At 36.9% G+C, this 19,758-nt stretch overlaps 1 protein-coding gene across 6 annotated transcripts in view; it reads left to right on the top strand.

Annotated features, from left to right (window-relative positions):
- The window catches only part of RALYL (RALY RNA binding protein like), a 390,766-nt gene that overhangs the window by 326,261 nt on the left and 44,747 nt on the right, over positions 1-19,758 (top strand). For all 6 annotated transcript variants that reach the window (XM_054059538.1, XM_054059541.1, XM_054059535.1 and 3 more), the window contains one exon: positions 6,555-6,587. In XM_054059538.1, coding sequence (XP_053915513.1) covers positions 6,555-6,587 — 33 coding nt within the window. The remainder of the gene's footprint in view (positions 1-6,554; positions 6,588-19,758) is intronic.

Raw genomic sequence — 19,758 nt, 5'->3', positions numbered from 1 at the left:
ATATCGAACCTAGCTTTTATATATGCTGATTTATGTCTCATCCTAGCCTCTTCCTGTTGAGAAAATCAGCACAGAAAAAAGGCAGTACTTTTAAAGCCCTTCCTGTGTGTATTGAAAGTTACCTTTTATTCAGTTTTTCAACTGACAGATTTTAGAGATATAATAATGCTGGACAGACTATTCAGTCACACTTTGCTAACTAATGGCTAAATATTATCTGTCTATTAATTCATGTGGAAAGAAATCCTAGGGACCCCTGAAACTTTTACTTATGCCAAGAATTTGATGTTTACAAATTATATAACCAAATGCCTACATTTGATGGCAAACTGAAACCTAGGGTAAACACAAGCACTGAAAGAGAGAAAATGCTCCAACTGGTCTCATAAGGACCAAGCATAATTTCAATTATCTGTATAACCAGAAATTAGTTGTATATCATCCATATCACCTACAGATACATTGGAAAGTTAACTCCTTCTGAGTGCCAGTTTTTCCTCATGGTGCTGCTGAAAACCTGATGCTTCAAGAAATGATGTAACTTATTCTCAATATCAAATATCTAACCGCACCAGAAATCATAAGATGTAAAAAAATGTGGGGTTTTTGTCAGTCAGCATGCATAATGTGTTTCAATGCTCTCATAAGGCACTAAATATTATATGGATTCTATATATTAAGGATTATATATAGGTGTGCTTATAGAGAATCTGGTAGCCAACAGGCTAAGTTTATTTAAGTAAACCTATGTTTATCCCTAGAGTGCTTACTAATCAAGTAGATTACTTATTGAAAAAATTCCTCACAAATTAGTAAAGTTTAGTTTTAGTAAACTTAAATATTCTGGCTGTAAACTTTAATCAAATTTCTGCAAGCTGGGTTTTATTGGCTTAATGTATGTTTACCTTAAGATAATTAGATCATATTTTCCTTGCTTGAATATGAAACTCTCACATAAGGCAACACCAAAAGGTTTTTAAACCTTTTAAAAACTAGGCTACATCTTACCTATTATCTGTCCCTTCTTCTATCCATTAAGTCAATTATCATGTTAGAGGAGTAAGTTTGCACTGTGAAACAGCATTTTGAGTTTGAAGTGTTCTAGTTTTCATCTATGCTTTGAGGGATGTGTTTTATTTTGTACTAGAATTTTATGTTTCAATATATAAGAGAAACATTTAGCCCTGTAGAAAAGAACTTCCCAAGCCACTCTCATAATTTCATATTATGGTATATGATAGTACACAGTAGTCATGAAGATGATACAGTTTGTTGTTCTAACCAGAGTCATCAATTGCAATGTCAACCACCACTTGGAAGTGGAACTTACTAAATTTATTACAAACACTTGTAATTACATAAAGTTGTAAATTATTCCTCCACACCCTCTGCTTCTGAAACACTTTCGACAAAGTTCTTCTATACAGCTGGTCTTACATTTATTTATTCCAGAATATGACAGTACCTCTTAAAAAAAATCTTGCGAAATTTTATGGTAATATTTATGGAAGTTCCAGAAGAATAAACGAGCTCCTGTGATCTGACAACAGTTACTGATATCTGGAAAAATCATCTTGGATTGAAATTAAAATCACAGAAACCACTATAAATGACAAGGAGGGAAGGAGGGAAAAAGGATGGAAAGAGGAAGGAATTACCTAGTGTACACTAGCAATGACCATTTCAGTCTCAATAGATAGTGGAAGTTACATGAAATAATGTTTCTTTTCTAAATTAAGACATGCTTTTATTAGGCCCGCCTGCATTTGTATACAAATATTGGAAGTTACCAAATGTTATAATACATACCCTTTAAAAAGTAGAACTATTCGTCTGTTTAACAGTCAAACAGAAAATGTGTGATGTCAGCAATGCACCAAGGTTATCCTCCTTGAGAATTCTGATTTGAAGATTGTAACACAAAATGGTGACTCACCTAAAAGCCATTTGTTTCCTGACCATCACTTTCGCAGATTAAGGACAGTTCTATTATATTTAAAATTCAGAATAAGAATCCTAAGAAATGCCTTAAGTTCTATGTTTTTCTTACTAACTCCTTAAATATTAAATTATATAATCACCATGAGGAAAATATATTGATTCATAATGAATTACAAGACAGAATGTTTTGCTAAAATCCATTTGGTTGTTTATGGCACTGATATTATTAGAAGTGCTATCCACTTTGTCCTGTAAATAGGTTTTGGGAAAGAGACATGAGGATTCTTTAACAAGAAATGATATTGATTTATGTATCTTGGGTCAGGCCTCAGATATAAAAAGCTATCTTGCCTGTAACCTTAATAGGACAATTATACAAGGAAAGTGGAGTTTACTTTGGGATCTTCCTGTCCTTAAATCATTTGTTTATAAGGCAAAGAGGAATTTACATGCCCTTAATCTAGTCACATTTCCCTGTGTGTTTGTTTGCAAACCATGAAAAATTTGTCCATCTACATGTTTAGTCTACGTCAAAGATGGTATTTAGATAATTGACTTTAATATAAGCAAACTTAGTAGCAAAGAAAATCATGAAATACACAATTATGTTAATCAGATCTTGTAAAATGTCTCTCCAAGACAGGTTCTAAGGGGTAAAATACTTAATGGGAAACTTCTAGGGTCCTTTTACTTTTTAGGGTAAAAATCATTTTTCCTCCTGCAAAAACCTATCCATTAGATGTAGATAAGGAATTCAGACATTTCTAAAAATCTTAGCTCAGAATCTAAGGGAAATACAGCCTTAGTCTGCCATGTCACAGTCATGTTACTCATTAAAGCACCTCCCTCCTCTTCAAACTGATATATTGCCTTTACAAACTGAAATTTTCTGATGCGAAAACCATTTCAGGAAAGAAAGAATAACCCTGACCACTCCGGCTTCATTGTCATTCCTACATAATTAAAATATTATTCCTATTCTTTACGGTCCAACCTAGTCATTCTTGCATGCTCAATACATTTTGCAAGAAAGAAAATTTCTGTTTTCATATTTTTCCTGAAGGTATATGACAGCTTATCAGGACTCCTCTTTTTGAGATATCATGTTTAGTTTTGCAAGACTTCCTCAAAATGCTGAAGAATTCGGTGTATCACAGGCTAGAAAAGAAAGGTAAAAAAATCTATCGTATATATTGATAACTGTCACCAGTAAAGATGATATAGGATGCTATTTTATATGGTGTTGCAGTCGTAAAACTTTTATATTAATTTGCCGCAAACTGAATCACAAATTTAAATAAAAGGCCAACAGATAATTGTATTCCTTTACTATGAGGAACACTTCAACTAATTTAAAGTAATGCAGCAAATTATCTAAAACCATTTAGTCAAATATACTAGAGAGGGGTCAAACCTAGGGCAGCACTATTTAAATCAAATTGAATTCCATCTTGAGAATGGATTTCAAACAGACTTTTTAATTGCAGTATTTTGTCCACAGGGCGTTCTATCACACACTTTTTATTTGCAAGTAAAATCCACCACAATGTCCTCCATCAACATAGTGCCTGGCCTCTCTTCATTACAAAATTTCTGTATTATGAAGTATGTAAATATGTTCTGAGGCTTTCACTCTTTGCACATTTTGCTTGTAGTTAATCTCTCAAGCAAAACCCAGGGAAACACTTCGACCTGATTTTTTCATTAAAGGGAGAAAACAGGAAAAAGAATAACACACTATTTGGGCTTTTGGTCATAAACCAGAAAGAAGCTGTGAAGATAGTGCAGACATTTGCCTGTAATGATGTGAACTAGAACAGGAAAAGCAGGTCTGTGATTCTGGAATGGTTGCTGCACAGAGACTGCAGCAGAAGGATGCGACCTGCTTATGGAGGGTCCCATCACTTTGTTGCTCTCTGGTGTTACCTCCTAAGCACCAAGGATGCCAAGATAAGAATGTTCTTGGTTCTATGAGAGTTTTGGTGTGTGGGACGGCAATCTGAGAGGCAGAGTGTTTGTGACAGCACTGGAACTGCAGTAGAGAAATGTCCCACTGAGCTTCCAGGTACGCATAAGTCCATCCGTGATCCCTCTTCTCTTCTTTTATTTCCATGTGGATGGCAACCCCAGGAAGAATTTAAAAGGTCAGGTATAGCCTTGAGGACAACAGAGAAGTTACTATGTATTGGATATATTTTGGCCTGTCCTCAAGCCTTATGTAAGTTGTCCCTAGCACTGCTGGAAATCTAACCCCGGGGAATTAGGTTTAAAGTACATCAGAAGATGACATTGTAAATGAAGACAGTCTCCTAAGTTACTTTCACTAGTGATTCAGGAAAAGAAGTAGTAAATGCTTTACAAAAAGATCACATGCAATATTATTCAGTTAAAGAAAAAAATCATATAATCCTTTTAAAAACACAGTGACAAGTTCACCTTTTGTAAATACTTTTCTGGTTAAATGACAATAACTAAACTGGTCTACTGGTTTGTGAGTTTTCGGAAAAAAAACTTTGCTAAATTATTAATAACTGCAAATGTATTTATTTTTTCTATAAAGAAGATGTACAGAAAAGGTTCATTTTTAAAACATTGAGAAGCTATGTACAGTACTTATGTTTACAATTAGTCCTGTTTACAGTTCTATTTTAGATATTTTGTTGAGGGACTGAATTGGTTTCAGATGTAAGGAGGGACCTGGACAGACTGGAGAAGCGGGCCTCTGAAAACCTCATGAGGCTCCACAAGGCCAAGTGTAAGGTCCTGCAACTGGGTTGGGGCTATCTCCATTTTCAGTACATGATGGGGGCTGACGCGCTTGAGAGCAGCCCTGCAGAGAAGGACTTGGGGGTGCTGGTCCATGAGAAGTTCCACATGAGCCAGAAATATGTGCTTGCAGCCCAGAAGGCCAACTGTATCCTGGGATGCATCAAAAGAAACGTGGCCAGCAGGGCGAGGGAGGTGATTCTGCCTCTCTATTCCTCTCTTGTGAGATTTCATCTGGAATACTGTGTCCAGTTTTGGAATCCTCAATGTGAGAAGGATATGGAGCTGTTGGAACGGGTCCAGAGGAGGGCTACAAAGATGATTGGAGGTCTGGAGCACCTTCCCTAAGAGGACAGGCTGAGACAGTTGAGCTTGTTCAGCTTGGAGAAGAGAAGGCTCCGAGGAGATCTTATAGTGACCTTCCAGTACCTGAAAGAGGTTTACAGGAAAGCTGGGGAGTGGCTGATCATAAAGGCTTGTGGGGATAGGACCAGTGGGAATGAGTATAAACTGGAGAGGGGCAGATTTACACTGGACATTAGGAAGAATTTCTTCACTATGAGAGTGGTGAGGGACTGGTACAGTTTGCCCAGTGAAGTCGTGGCTGCCCCATCCCTGGAGGTGTTCAAGGCCAGGTTGGATGGGGCCTTGGGCAGCCTGATCTAGTGGGGTGTCCCTGCCCATGGCAGGGGGGTTGGAACCAGATGATCTTTAAGGTCCCTTCCAACCCTAACTATTCTACAATTCCATGATCACAATTGACATATTCAGTTCCAGATATGGCATACTTTGCTTTCTTTCTTAGAAACACTTTTCTTGAAGACTACAATAAGAAATTAGGTACTGATTGGGGGGTTAGTTGCTGTTCTTCCTAATACAGTACTCTCAGTGTTAGCACAACTCTTGCATCATTTCTATGTCAAGTAACCTCTCAAAATAATTGAGTTGTAAATTTGCTTTAAATATGTCTATAAAGGATCCTAAAGTCACATACTAATTGTCCTAACAAGCAGCTGATATTAGTAAAATCATTTCAGACAGGACACACTACAAAATTGAGGGCAGCCTACTACAGATACTGGAGTGGAAAAGCAGTACAATAACATAGATGAGGATTTTAAAATCTATCCTGTTTGGGTGGAAACCACTAGTAGAAGAGGCTCCTGTCAGTGTACAAGTGGTGTAGCTCCTCATAGAGACAGCAACAACAGCAAAGTGTTGGAGAACAACACTTTTGGCAAATGGTTTTAGAGCTGGGCATGATTCTGGTTCTACCAAACCAGTGGCATCCAGCTCCATTGCAAGGCTCTTTGTGGGAGATGTGCCAGAAGTTCTCAAGATGACAAAGTGACCATGTCATATGACTAGAGGATGTTGGAAAGCAAACAAAATGACTGCAGAAGCCCTCAAGCCACAAAAGCTCTTACACTGATACTAGATTTTATGTTTAATGTTGGGAAGGCTTTTCAAAAAATCCAGTTTTCCCTAAATCATGGCTGTCAAGAAAAAAAATGTTTAACATAAAAAAGCAAGAAGACAAAGTATTACTTGTTCATTCTAGCCTTTCCATATGAATACCACCATCAGCCATCTGAATCTGTGAAATTTAAAGGGTCTGAATGTGCTGATTTGTAAATATTTGATTTCTAAACCAAAGTTCACTTAGGTAAATGGGATTTATTTTTGAGCGAAGCATAATGGATCAGGCCATTCTATTGCTACCAAACTGTGTATTGGTCATCAATTAAATTTGATACCGAGAGTGCTTTTTTAAATTTCTTATGTAAATGTGCTGAAATACAATAACTATGTATATGTATTTAAAACTTCTATTATTTACTTGACAGACTTGAATCAAAGGAACCTTTCCTGTCTGTTGGGTAAGTAGGAATATATATTTCCATGCATATCTATCTATTAATTTACTATATAGTATATTTTATGAGACTATGTTGAGCATAAACATCCTGTTTCAACATTATGATTATTTATATACTTAAAATATTAATTATATACTCAAAATTCCAATATTTACTCTGAACTCAAAGTTACAACTCTTTACTTTGAACTCAGCCAAAGCAACAACCTGGATTCCAATCTGTACTTTGAACACAGCCAAAGTAACAGTTTACAATGAGGATTTGGATGGAACCAAATTCACCTGAAAGTGAAAAATAAAAGGAGAGGAGAATAAGAAGGAGAATAATGAGAGAATAAGGCAGAAAGAGTGAAAGAAGAGATGTAGCAGAAAAAGAGAAATATAACTTAAAAATAATCACCATCTCATTGAACTCCAACAGCAGGTCCCTGAGGAAAGGTGGTCCAAAGGGCAGAGTGCTCATGCACCTACTTTTTAGCACAGATTATTTATAGAGCATCTCTGTCCCCCGTTGGCATATGAAGAGTAGCCTCACTGCACATGCACAATTTCTGTGCATAACAAATTCTCAAGCTGGGGCATGTGCAGAAGTTCCTTCAGGAAAGTTCTTGAATTGAAGCTGGGTCACTGGCAGTTCAGCAAACCCTTGCCAGAATAACCCCTGCATGATCCCTTTGGGAGTGCATGTGCAGTCAGTGGTGCTTTTGCCTCTTCAAAGTGTGCAAATCCCTCTGCCATAGGAGCCCAGGACAGCTCATTGTACACTAGAAGCCTCACCTCAGGCACGGAGCGGGCAGCAGCTCCTCCCACACCTCCCGTTCTCTCCTATGCAGCTACTGAACTGCAAAAAGCCCCAAGCATACACAGCCTTGCACCAAGACAATGTTTAAGGCAACAAAAGTTGATATTTATAGGGGTTTTTTTTCCCAGACAAGAGGATTGGACGCTGCTGTGTAAATCCACATTGCCTCCACACAGCCACTGTATGTGACTGTCGCTAAACTGGATTCCTCTCGGGAAGTCTAATCTGAGCAAACAGACTTAGCCTCTTCCAAGAACTTCTTAGAAGTTTGCCTGTAAAGGACTTGAATTATTTTTTGCAAGTTTGTAGCGATAAGGATAGAAAATACAAAAATTAGGCACTTCCTATCTGCTACTCTTGCCTTTTATTACTGCATTTCCTCCACCCCAAAGGAGGCCTTCAGACAAAGTTTGAAGCACCATGCTCTGAGGAGGGCCCCAAGTCAACATCCACCTCCTTGATACTGTCAGAGAGATGCTTCTCCTAGTCCCACAGTAACTGAGGAGGTTCATTTGTTCAGAGCATGAGCTCTTATGCCAAGACTAACAGCTGCAACCACAAGGCTTTTAAAATACAATGAATGTTTGCAGAATAAATGTTGTCTCAGCCTCACTTAGACTGACAAGCAGGTGCCCTTAATGCCTCTTGCAGCCAGAGTTGGTCGAAAGATCAATCTAAATCTCTTCAGGTTGTCTACAGATGGCACACCAGCCTCACGTTCATCTCCTTTCAGTGACAGAGATTCATTACCACATTTTCATTTTACTAACTGAGGGGTTAATTATGCTTTTTTCATTTTGCCATGCCTATGCTAACGACTTCTTGGTGCTACTCCATCGTTAATTTTTTTTGGTAGGGGAAAGTAATATCAAGAGTAGCAGCCTAAGAACTGGAGACTGACAGTTTGTTGAGTTGTGCATATATGTGCAGGGCTGCAGCCTTTTCATGAGAGGACTTGCAGAGGAAAACTGGTTCTTAAAATGGTAACTTGTTTTCCCTGTCTCAGAAAGCAGCTAGCTACAGACAGAAGCAGACCCCAGTTCTTGTCATTGTAGTTTGTGTCTTGACTGCAAGGAGAAAACAGCTTTAGTACTTCATTGGTTAAGGAAATTCTATTTATCCTTCTTTCTACACAAAGCACATAGCAAAGAAGAAAAATCCATGCTCCTTTAATCTCTAAGCAAGATAGGGGTATAATTTGCCACTGAAGTGATCTATTCAGACAAGAGCATCTGAATTTAATCATACGATTTTGGGCTAGAATACAATGTTGAATTGGAGATATGTGTTGTCTTACTTCGTCTCTTAGAGGAGAAAATAAGCCTTAGGGAAGGCTGAAGCACCTCTCAACTGTGCTGAACATTGAATGTTAGGCTGTAGGGGTAGAGAATCTTTTTCCCACAGGTGTCATTTCCACAATTCTGTGATTTTTTGTCCATATTCAACCGGAGCAAGACAAAGAGTTGTCTGGACATTCCTTTCCTTTTCTTGTTATGTAGTGTTCATGTTCATGTAGGTTTAGAACAAAAAAGACATCATGCAAAAGTCATAATGCTGGAAAGGCTTTGCCTTCAGTGGCAATAGTTCTGGTAAAACTCCACCAAAGTGAAGACTACTGACAATGCATCAAATCAACTTCTTGTAGAAGATTGAAGCATTCAGACCTAGAAAGACTAGGCAAGTCAAGAGATGCAAAAAAACGGGTACTGCAAAAAGGACAATCTAAGAGACAGCTTATATTAAGTTCATCCCACTTTCTGGCAAAGTATATATAATATTAAAAATAAATATAAATATAAATGCCAACTTTTAATTATCTATTTAATTATCATATTTTCTCACCATATTCGGCATGTTGTTCTCCATAATAATGATGCACGATATCATAGCAGCTGATTCATGGTAACTATCTGCATAGAAAAGTTTAGTCTGATAATCTCAAGATAATACTGCATGCAAATTTGTAATTGGTCACCAGTCTGAGCTCTAAATTCAAAACTCATTTTGTAAGACACAGCCACTGCAGCATCTTTTAAGATATATAACAGAATTATATGGCCAAGAGAAACAATAATTATGTTGTAACTGTCTCACAGAGATATTCATTTAATTAATTCTTGTTTGTACCTAACTGTAATTGTATGCAACTTTCATATGAACATCCAGTCTTTAACACATGCAGTGGTAGACGGTCCATCACAACAACTAATACATTTCTCAAACTGTTATAATTGTTTGTCTTCTCTGTTAGGTGTTATTTAATAATATGTCCCGTATTGTTGAATATGGGAGTAATAAACAGCTTTTTTCTGAGTCTAATGAGAACCTAGACTCACCTACTTCCAGCTGAAAAGAATGAGATTACTTCTGGATAAGTAGGCAATAGCTCTTCAGTGAGAGTGCATGGGGTTTATCCATCTGGTTGTCAGCTGAGATTCAATCTATTTCTCTTTCTGTTTTGTGGATGCTAAAAAAGTACAATAAAAACTGCTGACTTTTTCACTTTTTTTCAAGATTGTTTGTTTGCAATAAACAGTATAAATTTAAGTGGGAAGCCCAGAAAGAGAGACATCAGTGAAATGAATGTATGGTATGTATTTACTACATGATGAATAGTTGTCTGTCATGACAGAAGGAAGAGACAAGTAAAATTGACACTAATTGCTGAATTTATTTACATTCTCCGTACAAAGATTAGAGATCTGTAAGAACTGCTGCTTTCCTCACTGACAAGAGAAAATGCTAAAAATGTCATGGTTTTCCAAATCACAGCTTAATGACAGTACCTCTCCAGTCACAGGCACACACTTCTAGAAGAGATGGAAGAATTTTGGTGGGCTCAACTTGAGCAAGCGCTTCCAAAATACAAAAAGTAAAATTATTTAATTTTCTTTTGGCAGAATTGTTCTGTGAAACAACTAAAAACTGGAATTTGTTACTCGCATTTCTTCCTCTTGCTCACTAGTGTTTTCTTTCACATATGAATATTTTGCTCTCAAACACTAGTTTGAAGGATCTCATTTTGAAGAAGTAAGGTAGTTAAAAAAAAGCCTAGTCCCTGTGGGTTCTATTAGGATAGTATTCAGTCCACTTCCAAAATAAGCAGATTCTTTCAAATCACAGTCAGTTTTTGTGTGGTTGTGTAGGGTTGACGGGTTAGGGGACGTGGAATTTTTTCCCCAGACAATAAGTTGTAAGGCACAAATAAGAATGTAGCCACATGTCCTCTTCTGTACAACAAATACCATAACACATGTCCCCCATCCAGTGGAAGGAGCAGGCACTATCCCTACAGTTCTCATCCAGTTTTTGAAGACAAACAACTAAGAAAATTATTTTCCTTCAGCAGAGGAATAACATAAAAAGAAGAGGAATTACTGAGTGCATTGTGCCCTGCTAAACCAATAAAACTACAAACCTGAACATAACCTTGTAATTCTCATTCACATTCAGGCCAGGTGTTCAGGTGCTGTGTTTTCATTAAAAGTACGGGAGGATTGAATACACTTGATACACTTGATAGTTATTTAAACTCACTGTTTACAGACAGCAATTCTTTATGCTTAAAACTACTCAGACTCTGTGACTTAGACAGGCAACAGCAAGCTTTCTGAAGTTGCAGAAAATACCTCCTAAAACAGCTAACCCTTTGTTTATGTGTAAGGTTTAGCTTGGAGGCCAAAAGTAGAAGTCAAGGGACTACAAGGGCTCTATCCTTGGTGAGGTTGCCAGGGTAATGCCCAGAGAGACAGGAGGGATTTGAGGGACAACAGCACATATTGAAAGCTGGGGATGTTTACATGGAAGACACTGAGAATCTACATGGTTTGATTTTGAGCATTATTACTGACACAGTTCTCCTCCAACAATTTGCTAAAACCCACAAGGTTTTCTATAATTTCCTTCTTTTCATTATTCTAGGACTCTGAAATAGTCAATGAATAACACTGTTTTATAAATTTATAATTTTTTTTGCTTGACGATATCTCTGAAGAAGAGATTACAAAGCCACAGTAATAATAATGTTGGTTGATTGCTTTTACTGCATTTGTCAGTGTTTTTGTATCATTACTCAATGTTAAAGATCTAAGATTATGTATTTTTTTACTCATCTTCAATCTAAATAATTATTTTATGGTTCCTCTATTTTCCTGATCATTTTCATTCTGCATCACTTCCATTTTCACACACACAGAAGAATATATATTGCATAGAAAACAGACATACATTTGGGGGAAAAAAAAAGTATTTTCCTAATTCCATTAACTTTTATTAACAACAAACTCAACAAATATGCACCTTAATAAATCCTTTTTTCCCCTCTTTCCCCTTAATAACATCTATAACAATGTGCTTCATAATTGAGAAAGGCAACAGAGCATGAGACCACTTTTTTCCCTCTTCTGCCTTTCCCTTTTATTTAGTCTCTTTTCTTTCTGTCATCCAAGACTAGTCTTTCATTAGTTATTCTAGGAAAACAATCCATATGCAAGCCATTTATGTTCTGGGTTAATGATGAACAATTATTCAGTACTGAATATCTTTAGTCTCACCAATGTACAACACTGGATGCTGTCCAGGGGAGAGCATGAGAATGTTTCTGAAAGTAAGTCAGGAAACTGAAACATTGGGGAAAGCAAGGGGTAGAATTCAAGGAAGTAAACAGGGATGCAGGAATATATGAATAGAAAGTAAAGTCCAGGGAAAAAGACTACACAATAAAGCAAAAGGGGACGTATTTTCTCACAATGGAAAATGGAGGGAGGAAGGAAAAACAATATTTGCTGGGGATGCAATGTCACTGTGGAACAGCACTATTTCCTTCAAACTCACTGAGTTTTGTCCAAATAGTAGTGACTGATCCAGGAGTTCTACAAAACAGTGTTTGGGGAGGTCTGTGTTAGCACAGAACTACTATCTCCTGTTTCTGAGGAATCAACATAGCATCTTGGCCCACCATCTCTATGGGCTTCTGTGAATACACACAGCTTGTGTAGCAAGTGCAGGCTAAGAGGCACTTTCAGAAATGAGAGCTAGCTCCCTACCCATGACACTTCTGTAAATCAAAACAGTTTTTCATCCTTTATATGACTATTGTCATATGAAATTCTTTCTTTATTTTCAGTGCTTTCTAGATTATTACCAAGACGTTATAATTCAATACCTCCCTCTTGTTAAATATATTGAAAGACATAATAATTTTGAAATTTCCTATAATGCTGTCCAAACCAGTCAATAAATATTTGCCCATTACTCTTCTGTCTATGTTGCTCTTACTACTTTTTTTTGTGATAGTAACAATTTAAACTCTTCTTAACACTAAGTTCTTAGCTCACCAGGGCTTATAAAAACATTTAGAGAGGATCTGATAGCTGATCCTTCTGATTCCACCTTAGAAATCAGCCTAATCTGTTCCACCATCAAGTGAAATCTTCCTAACATGCTACTTGCATTTGTGCTAGAAGAGGAAGATGGGACAGCAAAGAGAAATGTATGCTTAGAAGACCAAACCATAGAAAGGCAGTCAGTACTGTTATGCTAGATCTCACATAGAAGTCTACCTTGCACCCCTGTGCAGTAATATAGTTTGCAGCTCCTTGGTAAAACAATTTCTTCTTTGGAGAAGGATGACCTATGATTACAATAGTGGTCAGCAACTGGCCTGGTTTCAGGAGTTCTTTCTCCATAGCAGCCTTTATATACATGGGCTTTCTAAATGACTGGGTGCTTTAAATTTTGACATTCTCATTACAAAAAAAACCCCAAACATCTTGAGTACTGCTGTAGATCCTAATTTAGTTTAGGGGTTTTATTTCTTATCTTTCTGTTTTTTTTTAAAGCAAAGGGAATACATCAAAGAAGAAAGCACACATAAAAGAGTGCTAACCATACTGGCCAATTGGCTTGGTTAAGTAAGGATGAAGAGCACCAAGGTGGCAGAAGAAGATTGTTTTACCTAAAAGTTTATTTAATACATATTTTTTCCTTGCAATGTAAAATTATGAAATTTATAAAAAGAGGCATGGTTTATCTTCTATTCATGTGTTCTCAGCACAGTGTATGAGTATCCTTTCTGAGTTTAAATGGGACTATCCTTTCTCTTCCCTTTTCTAAGTTTTGTATTTAAGTGGAATGCAAAGCCCTAAGAATGAAGGTTACTACCATGAGTAGTGATGTGAAGTAAAAGGGAATTTTTTACTGGTCCTATACCATTTTAAACTCTGATAATTTCACTGAAGTGTTGTATCCCACAGAGAGCTGCGACACCAAAGTTGAGGTCATGAAAGAAATAGAAGATGTCCTCCAGAGAGATTGTTGAATCTCCATCTGCTGAGGTTTCCAAGTCTAGGTAAAGCCAAGGCTGACCTGGTCAAGCCCTGCCTATAGTGACCTGTTGGACAGGAGGCTGGATCAGATATCTTAAAAAAAATGCCTTCCAGCTTCGTAAATAGGCAGGGGAGCCACAAAGCTGTTAGTTGCATGGCATGTACAGTGACACTTTCAGCCTGTGACTCTCCTCTATGAAATCAGGAGAGCATCCTGTCCCTTGGTGTGAAGTTTGCTAAGAGAGGAGACAGTGCAGAAAGAGGTACATCAGAGAAACACGTTGTTGGCACAGGGCAAGTAGGAGCTCATATTTCTCTCTCATGTTTGTTTAAGTTTTTTTAAAAGATATTAAGCTTCAGGCTAGGAGACATTGTCTTTAGTGTTGCTCTGTCGGTATATTGTCTATGATACTAGGAAACTACAACTCAAGTCTTGCCTTATTGGATCACTCAGCTGTGCAAAGCAAGCTGTAGTATACCCTTCATCCAAAATAAAACAAACTGGGATAAGTCCTGATACTAGGTAAGCTTTCAACTGATAAAATGAATCCCATCATAGGTTCTACAAATTTAGCTTAATCTGAGATCTGAGCTCATTTACAGACCACTTTTCAACTGCATTAACATGAAGCCTTTGCACACCTTAATTTCCAAAGAGGTAGAACTGTGTTTAGGGTCATATTCAATGACTACTTGCCTCAACTCTTGTTTATTTCAAGGAGTGTCTTGATTTTTGTCATTTAGGTTTTGGTTTAGTTTGAGGATTTTTGCCTTTATTCCAATTATGAACTGCAGTTCAAAAGTAATCCGCAGTTATCTGCAGTTCAGCCTGGAGAAGAGAAGGTTCTGAGGACATCTTATAGAGCCTTTCAAGTACCAGAAAGAGTCGTACAAGAAAGCTGAGGAGGCACATTTTACAAGGGCATATAGTGATAGGACAAGGGGGAATGGCTATGAATTGGAGGAGGAAGATTTAGACTAGACATTAGGAAGAATTTCTTCACTATGAGAGTGGTGAGGCACTGGCACAGGTTGCCCAGGGAAGCTGTGGCTGCCCCACCCCTGGAGGTGTTCAAGACCAGGTGGGATGGGGCCTTGAGCAGCCTGATTTAGAGGGAGGTGTCCCTGCCCATGGCAGGGGGGCTGGAACTAGGTGATCTTCCAACCCAAACCATTCTATGATTCTGAGAAACTCATTTACAACAAGTATAGAGTTACTATTTGGGATTTTTTCATTGTCTCTAATGCTTTGTACAAAACCAACCTTTCTGAACTCTCTCATGCTTGGGTCCTGTAGCCCTTCCTCTCAGTAGTAAGGATGGGAGGTTAAATCAGCTATCATCCTGTGGCTGCTTTTCTGAAACATTTTCATAACCACCCAGATAGCACTTACAAGTCCCAGCAGATTAGGAATTTTACCAAAATCAATTAATTACCAGAAAGTACCTAATAGGTAAGGCCTTTTTTGTTCTCTTGCCGTCTAAATCAAGGGACAGAAACTACAAGTAGGTTTCAGGCACACCACAAACTAACAAATAGTCAAAATGAGAAATTACCAACTTTCAGGCTGCAGTTTTCCTGTGAACTATTTTTGACTACTTGAAAATAGCAAACACCCTTACAGAAATTAGGACTGATACATAAAGGAGGAAAACTGAAGCATATCTCAAGAAATGTAATTCACACTGCATATTTCTCTGATATTTTTTGGTGTACTAGGCTATCGGGGATAGAAATGGAAGCTACATCTTCTGAGATAGTCAAGTCAATGAAGCAAAACTGGATGTTGTTAGTGTGGCTTATATTGCAGCATCATACCAAAGGGTTCACATTTCTTCAGTACAGACAGAGGAAAATGAGAAGTATAAAACAGGGCTTTGTTTCCTTGCAAAACTAAAATTTTTATTTATAACATCATATTAATCATGATTACATTTTATATCTGAAAGCAAATACTATTTGGTTTCAAACAGACCTTGTCTAGACACCAATATTTAGGTGTATTTCATAATCTGGCTGATACTTTATAGGTTATAAAACTGTCTTGCTGTATAGAGTATTCATCAAAAAATAACATTCTAGTTATATAAGTCATATAAGGGTGAGAAGTGGTAATGTAGTTTTGCAAAATACAGAAGTCAAAATTTTTGTGAGAAGGTAAAGGAGAGGGAAAGAGAGAGAGAGCTTTAATACCTTCATGGAGTTTTGCTGCTTGGGAAGTGATGCTAGAGGCAATTCTCAGCACTGAATTGTTACGGTAGCTTAATTCAAAATCCAAATTTAGTCTAAAATGTGTCTGTATTGTTAACTTCTAATGTGCATTTCCCACAGTGATAAAACACTTGAAATAAAACTTTCTATAAATGTTTACTAGCCCTGATGCATACCAGCGCAATCGAAGTCCCAATCTGACAGGGGCTGCGACCACAGGATGTAGGGCCACATGCTGCAGGAAATGGCAATAATGGAAGCTAACACTCCCCAAGCCCTCTTTTGTACAGTCATTTTCTTAATATCTAAAATGTTATGAAATTAATTTGAATGGAAGAGAAGAAATGGATATACTATCTGTGATTGCTTCTAAATGACAGTTTGAATGCATAGAATACATAGAATCACATTTGTCAGGGTTGATAAGACTAAAGAAACATTTGTAAATGTTCTTCCCAAACAAGATAACAAATATTCTCAAATCTAGTATTACAGTCATCAAATATGGTATCTTACAAATAAATGTTAGTATTATGTTTTTAACAGGCAGTAGCAATAAGCAAATGAAACTTGTCCATCCGCTACAAACAAGTTGTCAGAATGTGAATCTGTGCAACTGTTACACTGGAACTTAATACAGTGATATAACAGTATGTCTAGAAGAGGTCCTGTAACATCTAGGAAGAATAAGGGAGAAGATGAGACAATTACATCAAATACATACCAAACTCCCCAAATATATTCTGCAGTAATGTTTTTTAATGTGACAGTAATACTGTGGGCCATTAAGTTAACATCAGTTACGCTACTAAAATGTTTAACAGAAATTAAAACATGTGATTTACTAAATGTGTGAAGATAAAAATGTTACTCCATCAAACTCTACCTAGTTTCTGGCCCCTTGCAGATAGGAAAATGTGTCTAAGCTCCCTCCAAGGAATGTTATGCCTAAGGCAAGTTGCAGAGGCCAGGGGGTCAGCCATGCAATTTCGCTGAGACACTAGACCAGCCAAAAATAACCCATATGGAGGTTCCCTATGGGGAAGAATGTCTTTTGGTAAGTGTCAAACAATAGTTCTTTGCAAATTAGAAAGGAAATGTAGAAAGTTTTCAGCTAGGTGATTTGTACTCATGTCATTTCTGTGTGACAAGAAATCAATAGCTCTACCATGTCTCCAAAACTGTATAGGTGAACAACAATACCGATATCACTAGGTTGTTTTGCCACATTCTACACTCAGGTGCATTATCTGGCATAAAAATCCTCTTTCCTATATGAGAATGAACACAATGGAAAAATCCAGATGTGTTTAAGATAAATAATTATTTCTGATCCCTTGATTTCAACATTTCTTTATGGATTTGTAGTGAGGTAGTTGAGAGTGGTGATATTCAAATATTCTTCCATATCAGTGGAAAGACCATAATCAAATGGTCTTTCCACTGATATTTTAGGAATTCCTTTGTTTTGTGACTTTTTATTTCCTTACAGAAAAGAAATCTTGTTTTCTTTACTGCATAGACAGAAAGCAAATGGTCAAAGGGCCTTCCAGAGCACTGAAGTATTATAAGACATGTTTTTTTCAGAAACCAAGGAAAATGTAGTCAGCATAGTTAGCACTGCACTAGAGGATACATAACTGGATGTATGATGCATAGGTGTCCTTTTCACTTATTTCTGATCAGCTTGGAATTGAGTCTAGTCCTGTGCTCAGTTATAAAAGAATCTCATTTGTATCAGACGCACTTCCCATATGCATATATCATGGAAATTATTACATAATGGGTCAGGAATAAAAGAATGTTTTCTTAGATTCCCAGTAACCGACACTTTCATTTACATTGTATAACAACATCACTTGCAAACCACACTCAGAAAAACAAACAGTATGTCTTTTCTTCACAAGCCATACTCAGGACACTGACATTTATGTTGTCTTTCATGTCTTTATTTTGCTGGTTTAAACCTCGAGTTGCTCAATTCAAAATAATTAAATTACATCAGTATACTTAGTGTAAATGAGAACAGATCAAATTTAATTTGAGCCTTCTGACAGTTTGAAAATGTGAGAGGAAAGCATGTGTTCCAATTTTCAAGAAATATTTTTTTCTTGACATAAACTTTGGCTTTGTCCCACTGTATTTGATTTATCTTGTGTGAACTGTGCTTTTCTGTTTCATTCACTGCTTCTAAGACTGATTCTCTGAAGATTACACAGCAAAGTTTTCAGAGATCTGGTTTTGCAATCTTAAGAAATTCATCTTTCAGCTCCAGTGCTATCACTGTGATACTTTAATTTATCAATCTGCTGTTCAGTGAAATGCTGTAGGAACCCTTCAAAGCCTAAATCCATCACTTATTCCTATACCTGTCAATGACAGTCTTCTGTACTTCTCAAACCAAGTTAAATGACACTCCTGCAATGTATACAACGTTACTAATTGGATAATCAATCACACATGCAGTTTGACAGTAGTACCTCAAATACACTGAATTTAAAACACATTTATAAGAGGCAGGTCTCATTACTCTTGTACTAGGAAAAAAGGTAGTGTATGTACATCAAGAATTTCTCAGTCACTCTTTATGACTAAAGGACACCTTGGGAAATGGTTAGGCCACTGATTAGGCCACTGGAAAGGTTTTTCATTACCTTGCTATAAAATGTTCTCATGGGAAGCATAAGTAATTGGAGCTTACTTTCAATGACAGACAAATAGCATAACAGCAGGAGCAGAAAGGTCAAGGAGACGCTAAATAGATTTACTCAGGTTTCTTTACATACAAAAGCTACTATTTTACTTCTAAAAAGCATCAGGCTAACAAAGCCAAGCATGGACTGTAAGTAGTTTTTATTAAGAGTAATTCTAATACTTAGCACTTAGCTGTACATGCTTAAACTTTGCTTTGAAATCCCTGCAGCACCTGTCCCAATTTGGCAGTTATAAACAGCTCCCAGATCAGCTGATCCCCAGAGTATGAATACTGATCTTACTGTCTTTCTTACCCTCTACTCCATAAGTGTAGCCTAGTCCTCTACAGGAAAGCATCTAAGTGACTTAATAACATGATTGCGTATATACAGCTTTTAATATTTGACCAAGTTTTGCTTAAAATTCAAGTCAGAGAGTAAATTCAACAGTTTTCCCAAAACACATATATTTGGGAAAACAGTTCTCAAGAGAAAGGATGAGGATAAAGAAGGGATGTATCTGAAGATAGAAAAAAATACAGCCTAATCATATTGCAAATAAATTCTGCTTAGTGCCTGCAGAAATATACTTTAATGGAAAATGGAGTACTGTATGTTAGTCCTTTTATGTGTACATGTCTTACTTGGATAAAATTTACCTGTTTAGATTAGATTTACTGAAAACATCAATTTCACAAAAAAACCAAACTTCCCTTAAATGTACTACATTCCTTGCTGTAGTTCTTAAACTACATACTTCTCCCTCACCTCAGGAATAAAAAAGTACCCGTCTTGCACTTATTAATTGAATGAAAACATAAGATTAGAACAAATCTTTTCTTAATTTAAAAACCACCATGAAAATTGATTAGGATTTGAAATATAGTAGGTCATGTTCAATCATTTGGTATTTTGAGACAAGCGGCTGGGGAATTTTGTAGTTAGTTTTTTGTTTTAACTACACCTATTTGCCCTCTTAACTGCCTTATGGAAATTAATGTAGAATACTTTTCTGCAATTACTTTTCCTCTTCTGGCTACCCCTTTTTTTGGCTGTAAACATCAAAGAATATATTAGCTGGAGGAATCACTCACAAAGTTCATCTTTGAACTTTGTGTGTCAGCAAAATGCAGGTTCTGG

The sequence above is a fragment of the Cuculus canorus genome, chromosome 2 (genome assembly GCF_017976375.1).
Source record: "Cuculus canorus isolate bCucCan1 chromosome 2, bCucCan1.pri, whole genome shotgun sequence".
Taxonomy (NCBI): Eukaryota; Metazoa; Chordata; class Aves; order Cuculiformes; family Cuculidae; genus Cuculus; species Cuculus canorus.
Note: the sequence above shows the minus strand (reverse complement) of the source record. Positions and strands in the feature narration are given on the sequence as shown.